The sequence below is a fragment of the Maylandia zebra genome, linkage group LG7 (assembly GCF_041146795.1).
Source record: "Maylandia zebra isolate NMK-2024a linkage group LG7, Mzebra_GT3a, whole genome shotgun sequence".
NCBI classification, from domain to species: domain Eukaryota; kingdom Metazoa; phylum Chordata; class Actinopteri; order Cichliformes; family Cichlidae; genus Maylandia; species Maylandia zebra.
In genome coordinates, this window is record NC_135173.1 from 22,898,450 (window position 1) to 22,910,947 (window position 12,498).

The 12,498-nt window shown below is 39.2% G+C and overlaps 1 protein-coding gene across 15 annotated transcripts in view; it reads left to right on the plus strand.

Annotated features, from left to right (window-relative positions):
• LOC101468913 (unconventional myosin-IXAb) overlaps positions 1 to 12,498 on the plus strand; it is a 153,653-nt gene that overhangs the window by 70,837 nt on the left and 70,318 nt on the right. For all 15 annotated transcript variants that reach the window (XM_076886077.1, XM_076886076.1, XM_076886075.1 and 12 more), the window contains exons 3-5: positions 4,837 to 4,931; positions 6,309 to 6,371; positions 9,534 to 9,633. In XM_076886077.1, the coding sequence (XP_076742192.1) occupies positions 4,837 to 4,931; positions 6,309 to 6,371; positions 9,534 to 9,633 (258 nt within the window). The remainder of the gene's footprint in view (positions 1 to 4,836; positions 4,932 to 6,308; positions 6,372 to 9,533; positions 9,634 to 12,498) is intronic.

Genomic DNA, 12,498 nt, shown 5'->3' on the forward strand with positions numbered 1-12,498 from the left:
GCAACCACCTGGTCGGCTGCATGTGCGTGCGTTACAACCTCGTCTGCACAGCTAGAATAAGGGCTGCATTGAAGCTATCCCCAACCACAGACACAAATCCTCACACACACACACACACACACACACTTGCACAGATATGCTGTTTTTCCCAGCCTGCCATGTAAAATCGAGCTGCACCTGCTTGCAGAGGAATGCAATGTGATGTCATCTCAGCTGTGAGTGAGGGGCACTTACCGCTGAGGGGGGAAAAAAAAGAAACTCCTCTGGGCTTATGAGTAGCCTTCTGGAGGAATCCACACAGCATGAAGTCATCCTGAAAAACTGTTTTCGGGGTATTTCTGCTGCTCCAGATGTTGTTAAACCACACGTCATACAGAAAATCAACAGTGTAAGGATGGAGGGGATGAGATGGACACCAAGTTAAATAGCGCTGGCATCATTTTATCTGTGCATCACTTTGTTTGTAGTGAATTTGCCCGATGACTTTGACTCATTGCGACTCATGCTTAATTCATCAGTGTTCATTGTTTCAATTTAGTACAACAGAGCTAACAACCCACCAAAACTAACGGACTACATCTCTTCGTCATGCTAATGTTATTAGCATTTTAACCTTTAGAGGGAACATATTTGGCACAAGAAAAAAAGCCTCCATGTTTTATTAAATCAATATGAAGAAATGTCTTATGTTCATCATTATGGTTGGCCTAGAAAGTAGATAAAGAACTTGTACAAATATAGGCTAGTAGCATGCTTAAAGAAGATCCAATTAAACAAAAAGTAATGATTGTTACTAATAACAAGGAAAACAGGGATTTCGTTCCATTGGTTCATTATTCATAATTGACTCATTCATGAAAACTTTTCTCTCTTAAAACTAAAAACTTGGGGAATTGAAACCATTTTCAGTCATTTGAAGCACTCACTGCTCCCTGAAACACAGAAAGCTATCTAATGGAAGCTAGCCCAGCAGTGGTTTTGGCACGTCTCCACTTGTTTTTCATAAACTAGGTCACCTAATGATTTTTGAAAGTGTACGAGGAAATACTGTGGCTCTGCTGGGAAACAAGGGAAAGAAAGTAACAGAGAGGGAGAAAGCATGTTATTAGAATTGGTATCCAAACCAATTTTAGCCATCGCTTTGAGGAAAGGCTTGACATGCTAATTACCATCCTAGCTCCCATCTCGCCCCCACTCCACTTCAACATATAAAATGCAAAATTTCATCCCAAAATAGGAGAACCACTGCTTGCTTCCTCAGTGCTTGTAGAGCACGGGCTTTCTGCAGGAGTGGAGAAAACAAGTGGCTCCTAACGTAATGTGACAGCATGGAAGGACCCGCCAGGGCTACCACAGCACATATGCATTCATTAACATATTGTTAGAATGACGCTTGGACTTAAACCTACACACACGCACACAGTGTTATAGCTGGATTAAGCCTTGGGCTCAGCACATTTGCTTCGGCATAAAATGTGACATATTGCCGGGAAGCAGTGTATCTTTCATTTGTATAAGTGGACGCTGTGGTGAGCTGCTTTTAACACATTTAAGTTGTTTATTTCTGTACTCCATATGGTCCCACAGGCTATGCACTGAAGGCTGGGGTTAATTCAGATTATGTTGAGTCACTTTGGATTTTCAATTCAAATTCAAATTTGAGGCCAGATTTACTAACATATTGCACCAGCACAAACCTTAAAAAAAGGTATTGTTGTTATTTACAGAGAGCACAGTGAAAAATTAGGTGTAAGATGTGGGAATACTTTTGCAACATATCCTGTTCCTGTGTATTTCTGGGAGTTCCTTCCTCAAGGTGCAAACTTTAGGGAGGCAAACAATAAAATCAAGCGTGCAAACTGATTTACAAATGTTTGTGACATGCAATTTACTGCTAAATGCACCAATAACGCCAAAGAAGCCTGTCTAATTTTTGGTGCTTGATATTGAAATGAACTGACTTATATATTCAATCAAATAAATGCTTCTTGTATTTTGACAGCATCCGAAGAAAACAATGTGATAAAGTATGACTTAAGATATTTTAGTCCTCGCTTGTTCAACTGGTTGCATTAAACTAATTCCCCTCCTTTCACAGCATCTTTCCTTATCAGTCTTTGTTATCTGCCCGGCAACAACAGAGAGATTTTTAACTAAAGTAGGTCATCAGTACATAATATAACCAGTCAATATTTCAAACACTTAGAGTAAATCTTATATTATCCCTCTAATAATTTAACAGCTTTATTCATTTTTTGTTTTCCCTTCATAGGTGACAGTGGAAGCCTCTTTTTTTCTCATACCTGTGAAACTGTTGTTTAAATCCAGTTCGGAGTAAAACTAGGTCACAGTTTGCATTTGTATAAACATGACAGGAAGTTTTTAAGTCGCTGTTGGTTTCTAAAAAAGAAAATGAAGATTTCTCCTGTTTAGGTCCATCCATCCACCCCAGCCTCCTCCTTGTCAGGGATTGCCACCTTTCTTTTGCTATTGACTTAAAATGATTTTTAATTATTTATTTACTTTAAATTAAAATGTTCACAAATAGTTGCTGGTGCCTTATTTTACCTCAAATGCACAAGACTTAAATGTGCTTCATTTGAAGCAGACTAGTATCAAAATATCTAGTTTCCTTGTTTATATTTATAGCACTCTAATGATTAATACTGTACTGCTAATCTTTCTTTCCCGATAGAAACCCTTCATTTCTTAATAGGGCTTTTATTTTATATCATATGACTACTGTTGTGTCCCCTCCCCCGTGTTTGTTCATGTTTACCAGACCCCCTTCCTGTCTGACTTCAAATTGACTACCGGTTGAGGAAATACGGTTTGTTTGGGGGCTTTGTCCGAAACAGTACAGTGAAGACAGGAAATTAGAAAATAAGATAGCGGGGCATGGCGTGGCAACAAAGACTGTCTCTGTTTTATTTACTATTTATTAATAAATAGTCCAAATAAAGTTAAGGTTCTTCTTGATTAGCTTAGTTTTTTCCTTTTTTTCTGTCTCTGTTTTGCATCTGTTTTCTCGCTTCGTCTCCTCGCGTTCATACATTGAGCACACACTGATGCAGACACGAACATATAGACGCACACGCGCACAGACTAATCATAGCGTGTGTTTTCCTGTGCTGTGGTCGCAGCAGGCGTTGACCATGAAGCAGAGTTCAACAGTAAATCATCCAGACTGTGCCGCCCTGCTTATTAATCTCTTTCAAACATAAACAGAAAGCACACGCACAAACTGCGTGGGGCTTAGCACATGCATGCAAACAGATGTGCGACGGGCAAGTGTCCTTTTCACATACATCGTACCAGTGCATTTATCACTTCTTTTTGTTAATGATTGTGAGTGACAGTTTCTGTTAGGGCTGCTCACTTCAATCATTTCAGGAAGTGGATTTTCCCCCTTCAGACTTTAAACTGGAAGTATTTCCCACAGCAGAACGATTGAGGATGAAAGCTCTGTCATTATCATTCTGAATTGCAGTTTCGATTTACATTTCGGGAAATCAAAGGAGATCTCACTGCCAGTCCACTCTCCGCCTTTGCCTCCTTTTAGTTTTTTTTGGTAGTTACCATTGTGTGTCAACCACTGCAAGACTGGCACACATTAAAGACCAACAGGGGTCTAAAAGATGGATGTGCAGGGGAAGCTGTTGCTTGGTATGAAAGTGAAAGGCCTGGAAAAAGAACGACATCAACCTTACTTAAACCTTGTTTTGTTGCTTCTTTCTTCGGGCTGCTTTGTCCCGGTTGGCTCGCTGAATGTGTGTCAAGTTCTGTTTTTAAATGAATCATCACAGAGATCAAAGCCTGATTCTGGAGCAGGGTTTTACTTTTTATTAACCGTGTTATTCCTGAGCTGTAGTATTTACCCAGAAGCCACAATCAATTATCCGACGCCCACACCGTTCTCCCCCGCTCCCCTTCTCCCCCACCCTTTTACTCTGCTGGCTTTTATGAAGTAATTTATCATCGCTCCAAAATACTGATTGCATCAGCCGGAAAATTTACCGTTGCTACCACTTTATCCTCTCTGAAAAATCTTCTTATTTTCTGCCATATCTTTATCTGTGGGCTTGTTTCCTTCTTTTTTCTCTTTTCACTTAGTTTTCCCCATTTTTTTCTCTTTTCATCATGTCCTCTCTCACAAATGATCATCCCTTCTTCATACTCTTTTGGTCTTTTTTGTTTTGTTTTGTTTTATGTCTGAGCTCTGTCTTCTTTCTTGTCCCTCCCTTTCGTTTGTATCTCTGTGGTGCATTCCCTTTCCTTGTTGCCTCTCCTGTTGCCTCTCCTCTCCTCTGCCTAACTAACCAACCCAGCGAGGCCCATCAGACTGCTAATGAGAACCTGAATGAGTCCTCCAGGGGTCTCTAATGATAGTTTCTCTCTATGTGTGTGTGTGTGTGTGTGTGTTAGCAGAAATGCCCACAGACTCCCACAAGCAGTGACTGTGTCTGTTTTCAGTGTTGCAGTGTTTGCCTTCAGAGGAATTTGGCAGTTTAGTGCGTGACTGACGTGTCTGACTGTGAGTTTTAACTGCGTGTTTGTGTATTTGTGTGTGTGCCCCTTTTGCAGGCCCCTTCCTGTGCCTCATGGCCTCTGTTACAGTGCTGTGATTGGTAGCTTTCCCTTCATATGTCAACATATTTCAACATATTTTTTTTACTTTTCTTCAGAGCTGGTAGATATAACATCTACTGAAATCTGAATGCTAACCCTAACCTGTTGATACTTGGTTTATCTTACAGGTGTAAACTGTTAATCATAGCTTGCCAGCACCTTGTACCTGTGCGTGCTGATATGTAATCCTTTCTGTTTTCTCTTCAGGCCTTTGGGAATGCTAAGACGGCCCATAACAACAACTCCAGCCGCTTTGGGAAGTTCATCCAGGTCAACTATCAGGAGAGTGGCACAGTCAGGGGGTGAGAGATGCATGCTGACATATAAAACACATCTATAGAAGCCATATCTAGAGCTGGACCGATATTATTTGCCAGTGTATCGGCATTTATGAGACAGAGGGCGCTCTGCAACTTAGCTGTTGGCAACATGTGCTTGGAACACCACAAACAAAACAACGAGCTGATCCGAGCAGAGTCGGGCAGTGCATCAAGCGATCCACGACTTTTGACAATAAAACAAGATTACATGTCCTCGCTGTTTAAAGGAAGCAGCCGAAAGTAGCTTATTGTCATATTGTGTTAATAAAGAGTCATAAATTACTACATGCATGAAATGTTAGTTAAAAGCTTTTTGTTTAAAACAACAAAAAAAAATTGGGCCATTTATATGATTTTAGAATCATAGGCTGCTGGGGGATTCCCATGATGCATTGAGCATTTCTTCTTCAATCACCTTTCTCACTCACCATGTGTTAATAGACATCTCTGCATCAAATCATTACTTGTTATTAATCTCTGGCTCTCTTCCACAGCATGTTTTTTATCCTGTTTTCCTTCTCTCACCCAAACCGATCACGGCAGGTGGCCCCGCCCCTCCCTGAGCCTGAGGAGGAGGTTTCTTCCTGTTAAAAGGGAGTTTTTCCTTCCGACTGTCGCCCAAGTGCTTGCTCATAGGGAGTCAAATGATTTCTGTTTTTTTTCTCTGTATGTATTATTGTAGGGTCTACCTTACAATATAAAGCTCCTTGAGGCGAGTGTTGTAATTTGGCGCTGTATAAATAAAACTGAATTGAATTGAATAGAATCACCAAATATTGTTATCAGTCTTAAAAATCAATATATCGTTCCAGCTCTACTAGATACACATTTCATGTTGTTTTACTCGTTTTTTGTTTTTTTTTTAATCAAAAATTTGTTTTGTTTTGTTTTCTTATTTTTGTCTGTCACTTTTGGTCAACAGCTTTTGTTTTTAAAGGTGTTATAAAAATGAATCTGACTTGAGAAATAATTTAATAACAGATATAATAGCAGAATAATGCCTACAATTTATGTATATTATTATTATTAACTTTATATATCTCTTAATATTGTGCTATGATTTATAAATATAAACATGTAAGTTACAAAAAACAACATTCAGCCATTATTGACGTGCGATTATGTAAATTCTCATTTGACAAACTATTAAAAACCACAATTCAGATAATTATACCTCTTACCTCTTCCTATTGTCTGCTAATCTGTTAAAACGCCCTGTTTAGGATGAGTATGGCAAAAAAAAGCACATTCAGTGTCCATGTGATATTGAAACATTGTTCATTTCTGATCATAATTACAGCAGCTTGTTCTTAAATTACTCTTGTGACTTAGTGCGGCTGCATTTATGTTTATTTCCAGCGCATACGTAGAGAAGTACCTGCTGGAGAAATCACGTCTGGTGTACCAGGAGCACAATGAGAGGTGAGTGCAGATCACATATTGTTTGTTTGTTTGTTTGTTTGTTTTTCTTCTTCTTTTTTTGCTGGATAAACCCATACAGACATCATTAGAAGATTTGTCATCTGCAGCACTTGGCTCACTTTCCACATTGTTTCATCAGTATGGATCGCTGTTTTATCACACCTAGAATGACTCAGCAGCAGCTCTCATGCTTTTGAATGTAAATAACATCTTGTTAATCAGAAAGAATCCAAGTCTTTGCTTTGTGTGGATTTAAAATCCATCAAAAATAATCTGTTTAACTTTGACTCCACCTTTAACGGAAATCCAATTTTTCCTGTGAACATTTCTAAAAGGTGAAAATAACGAACTTCAATAAGCGCAGCTAGAGGTGGTGCAGCCATAAATAATCTAAATATGATACATGAAACACTGAGACACTTCCACTTGCCTGAAAGCTAAGATCTTAAATGCGTATCTTTTCGCTCACATGCTCTTTGTCTAAGAAACTCAATGCTGAAATAGTCTTCATTTCCCCTGCAAGGATATATCAGGTGGCCATCTGACTGAAACCTCTGCCCTTTGTTTAACTCTCAGGTTTTCCTCTGAGTTTAGGCATTTATTGACACAGAATGGGACAAATACTGTGATACAGATTTCGAGATATTACATAAGGAGTCATATTTCCTGTCCAGTATAACAGTGTAAAACTGTCTATTTTTACTTTTTATACGTATAAACACACTCACATGTGTATGAAGAACTCATCTACCTGACGTTGGGCATATGCACGCACATGCACGTGTCTCCACCTGCACCCACATCCTATAAATAGCTTTACTTGCCTCAGGTAACACAGAGACACACCCTAACAGTTCATCATATCGCTCCCAGGTGACAGTAAAAAAAAAGCCACTGATCCCACCAGCATAATAGCTTCATGCGTGGGGAGGAGGGGAACTGTCCAACAGTCATCTAATCGCTCTAACCCTGACTGGTCTGGGCTTTTTGTTTCATCCTGATGACAGGCTCTGGCGGCCATATTGATAGGATAGAAACTAAAGTCAGGACCTCCCAGACGGTTCATCCTTGAACCACAGAGGTGGGGGAGAAGGATGATAAACTGCAAACTATCTTAAATCTTAAAGTCGGTTCAGTGGCAGGTTGCCTTTGTACGATCCCACCGGAGAGGAAAAAGCACTAGGGAGTGAACTAGCTGAACTTTCCAGGGATACTGTTGGGGCTTAATGACTCTGCAGAAACTACAAGGGAGGGGGCTTTACTGTATTCAAGAGCCGTCACGCAAATCCCAAGTGTGGATACTGTTTTTGCTTGTTGGTATTTTTTGTTATTGTTGTTATCTTATAAGTTGCCCCTGTTTTATGTTGTCTAACGCATTGAATGAGAGACCCCATTTTTCCCACATTATTTTCTTCTTCCTGCCGGTTAAATGCAGAACTGAATTTAAAATTCTTCTCCTCTCATACACAATCTTGAATAATCAGGCCTTTCTTCTGTGGAACCAGAAGATGATTTTGGAGACATGCACCCTGGAATCTTTCGTGTGGAATCACAAATGAACTTAAACTGAAGATTTAATACTTAATACAGTGTTCAGCTGATAGCCACCCATTTATGTTTCACTGCTTCATTCAGGCATTCAAGTCATTGATTGGTGTATTTGAATGAGAGCCTGATGGATTACATAAGTTTTCTGGGCAAAGCCATGGTACCTTACCTACATGAACTCTGCTTTTCTGGTCTTACAAAAATAAAAGCCCAAAAAAGACTGAAAGCAGTCGATCACGAGGTTTGCTACTTGATACTGTATTCTGGTCAGCGGTTAGTGTGAAGAAAAACTCTGTGGCAAAAAAAAGGTTGTAAAACAGTTCTTTGTGGAAGGTCAGAAAGAATAATTTGGGGTTGAGTGCATTTGTTTCTTTTGTGTTTACGGCTGCGTTCAGGGCAAATGACGAGTAACCTTTGCCCTGTAACAGCTGGATTCATTAAGCAACTTTATCTGGATTCATCTGGATAACTCATTACTGCCAAGTCCATGTATTATTTACCAAACCTGTATATATGCAGTTCATGAAGCTCAGAGTAAAATATCGCAATACTTTGGAATCGGATGTAGAGATTATGTAATAGCATCTTTTATTTGAGAGGTGCGATGATAGAAAACGTGAGCTTACAGGTTGGGAGTCTTTAATATCCTCCGTGGGTTTTATAAGTTTCCACCACTCCATCAAACAGTAAGTGTCCCTCTGCAGAGAAGGGAAACTCGTTTCCAGCTGTAATAGAATTACCTCTCAGCGCACTGGCCAAAGCCCCAGCCTTTGTCACGGTTAATCACAACTCGTTACCTTGAGCCCACACACCACACTGCCGCTTTGTTTGTCTTGAAATGTGAGACCGCCGGGTCAGAGGGGTGACTTATCTGTTACATGTTGCAGGTTTGTTTTAAGAAATGTTCCGCAGATAACGCGAAAGGAGTCTCCTCCTCAGGGGCCGTTTCGGCACAGCGGGGAGATATGAAAGCTGCTGTCCTTAGTTCACCTCTGAGGAAATTTAAAAGAAATTAATACAAGAAAAATAAATCTTTTTCTTTTTTTTCCTTCTTCACCGTCTAACTCAGGAGTATCAAACATAAGGCCCAGGGCTCGGAATCGGCCTGGCAAGAACTCCAATCCGGCCCACTGGATGCGTTTGGAAAATATAAAGGGGGGCATAAATTTTAGACTGTAATCAAGTAATAGATAAACACTTAAAACAAAGAAAAATTCTTGCTTCTTTTCAGTATTTACTACAGACATTTCTATTTTTGTACAACGTGTCCACAGTTAAATAATAATTAACAAAATCGTGCTGTTTTAAAACTACAGGACAGTCAGGCTTTTTCTGTAATTTTACACATATATTTCTTACAGTTTAAGCACATTTATATCAGCAGCAATTCTTTATCATGTACAAAAACTGACATATACAGTTGAAAAATCACTTCTTTTTCTCATACTGAGGTATCCAAGGGATTAAACGTACAGTTAAACTTCTTTACACTGACAGAAATGGGATTTTCTCCAGTCTGGCCCATTTAAGATCAAAGTGAGTTGGATGTGACCTACGAAAAATATAAAGAAGTTTGACATCAGTGCTCTAATGTGTTTCTGTGTGTTTCTGTAGGAACTACCATGTGTTTTACTACCTGTTGGCTGGAGCCAGTGAAGAGGAGAGGAAGGCCTTCCACCTGCTCAAACCTGAGGAATATCACTACCTCAACCAGGTCCGCACACAAAAACACACACGCCCAAACATAGATACAAATAGCAAAGTGGGTGCTGCTTTCTAGAAAAGCTTCACGTTATTCTATTATATTTTATTATCTGGCAAGTCATTCAAATCCAGTTTCTGTCTGTTAAAATATGAATCGATTAAAGCTCCAGCAGCACTTGAAATGTGAAGAAACAGCTTTATTAATTTGACTGATAAGCTTTGGATAAAGGCCTCAATTTGGTTCATCACCAAACAGGTTACAGTGAACATTTTAAACAGCTTACGTAAAACAACCAATCATATATGTCCAACTTAGACAGTCATCAGTGAGGCACGAATAAGGATGGAGTGAGCACGTGCTTGTGGTTTAATGCACATCATTGCCAATGGAAACCAACACTGGTTTTAGAATATCTCATTGCCTGCTATATTCAGTTTACATGTAGTAAATAGTATGTAGTGTGATCAGTAAAATGTGTGATCTTATATTAAAATAATAATATAACTGATGGCATTTTGGGAAAAAATTAAAAGACTTTTTTTTTTAAATTACACATAAACAGCCCATCAAAATGATACAACTATGAAATATAAATATCTAACATGAACATCAAGTAACCTTCCTCACTTAAGGCAGGATTATCCACAAATCCTAATTTACCGTAGCCTAATGCAGTACTATAGCACTATAGACAGAAATATGTCTGTAGACTTTGTCAGGATGTATTTATTATCAGATATAATCAGATATATCCGGACCTCTAATTTAAAACAACAAAAATTCAGATATAAACAATTTCCAGATGAGATAATGAGTTACAAATGAAGACACAATCATTATAGCAGGGATGGAAAGCTTGAGTCTACAAAGATTTTAAACTGATAGCATGTTAACCGATGCACATCAAAGCCTTTTTTTAAAAGATGTAGGGCAAAAAAATGCTAATTTTATGTAAATGATTCATAAAAAAAAGCAAATATTCATCCCAAATGAAAACCGGGTTAAGTTATTATTGATTAGTAAAGCTGAAAAATCTCTGCTGGATCTTATTTACTCACTTAACTCAACTGGGACACATACATATCTTTGACTGCCAGAAATTCAACTCTTTTTCTCACATGTATGTGTGGCCGAGTGTGCATACATGCCTGGTCACATGCCAAAAGCTCCCCCCCCCCCCCCCCCCCCCCCCCCCCCCCCCCCCCACCCCGTGTGTATCTTTTGCAGTACATCTGTGTGTTTTGGCAGCTGATGTGTGAGGATTCATATTCCCTCATGCCATGAAGGTAGCACACTGGAAAGATGAAAAAAAGATTCTCTCTCCTCATCTGCCCAAAAAATAAAATTTTTCTCCCCCGTTCTCTTTAATCTCCCCAACAACAACAGCAACAACAACCCCCTCTTGTTAGCTGCCAGCTTACTTTGCAGCTCTGTTTCCATGGCAACTGCAAAACTCACGACTCAGTCTGGCGCTGACGAGGACTCACGCAGAGGCTGCCGGCAGTCGTGTAGTGGTGCGCACTTACGCACACGCCGATGTCACAGAAGAGCAGAGCGATTGTGCGTACTTAGCTCTTTGTGTTACTCTGTGTTTCTCGGTGGATTTGACTGAAGTACATTTGCTCAAATACTTCAAAGCTGTGCCCCCTCTTTACTGTGCAGTGCACTTAACTTACTGTGATTTTGAGAGTGTAGATCTGCTGACTGAAGCCAGTGTGAAAGTGCCTTAAACATCAGTTCTTTCAGTGGCCAGAAAGGGATGTCTCCTCTGCTTGCAACAACACCACTGGTTTCCTTATAAGACGCCTACGAGGAAACCTTTAGTGTGCAGAATTGCTACTTCCAGGTCGTATTGAGCAGAACACAAAGTTAATTTTGTGGATTTAACTGGTAAATTTTATGGTCATTGAATCAGAACGGAAAGCGATCCAGGATATTGTCATCAGCTAACAATCTGCTGCTAGCCAGTCTTTTTTGGTAAATCTTGTTCCTCAGCTCAAGGCTTCCTAACTAGACTTCATTTACCACTGAGTTACATCGTGGTGGCTACGTCTGTTCTGTATGTCTTAGCACGTGTCAGTCAAAGCAGCAACATTTCATAACTTTAAGACTTCACAAAATCTAAACTATTGAGTTCCAGTGGTCTATCCGATATCCCTGTGTTGGTATTGTTCCTATATCATCATAACAATGCTGGTCCAGGATCAGCATTGCAACTGACCAATCACTTTATCTGAACAATTAGTTGGCATTAGCCAAGAAGTTAGCTGATGCTAGCACGAGTAAATTTAGCTTATAGCAAACCTTACTCAGTAATATATTTGCTACACTGCTAATTATTAAAGAAAACACTTGTTTACTTTTTGTTTTAGAAGAGAGTTTTATATAAACAGGCATTTTTCCCCTTTTTCTGCCATGTTGTGATGTCAAGGCTAAGACATCACAGCGTAGTTTGTCCATCCACGATGATCACTGCAAATGACAATGTTATGATGGTATGGGATACCATCATAACATCATAACGGATACACTGTCCCAATGTTAGGAAGGGTGTTTTTGACACTTGCACACTGGATTAATTTCTGCTTATAGCTTTAGTTACTAATTCCTTTACTGATTGTGATTTACACATTAGAAGGTGTTGCAGTGTGATACAGATTTAAGCTTAAAGTTAATGTTTAGGATAACTTAGGATAAATAAATCACTAACTTAACCAGTCTGAATTTAAAAAAAAGCAAAATGATTAAAAACACAACTATAACATTAAGGAATCAACAGCATTTATCCAGTTGTGCTATGATAGTATTGTAGTAGTTTTAATTTAGATAGGAAACGCTTTCAAAATTGTAATTAATTAATATTTGCCACTACTT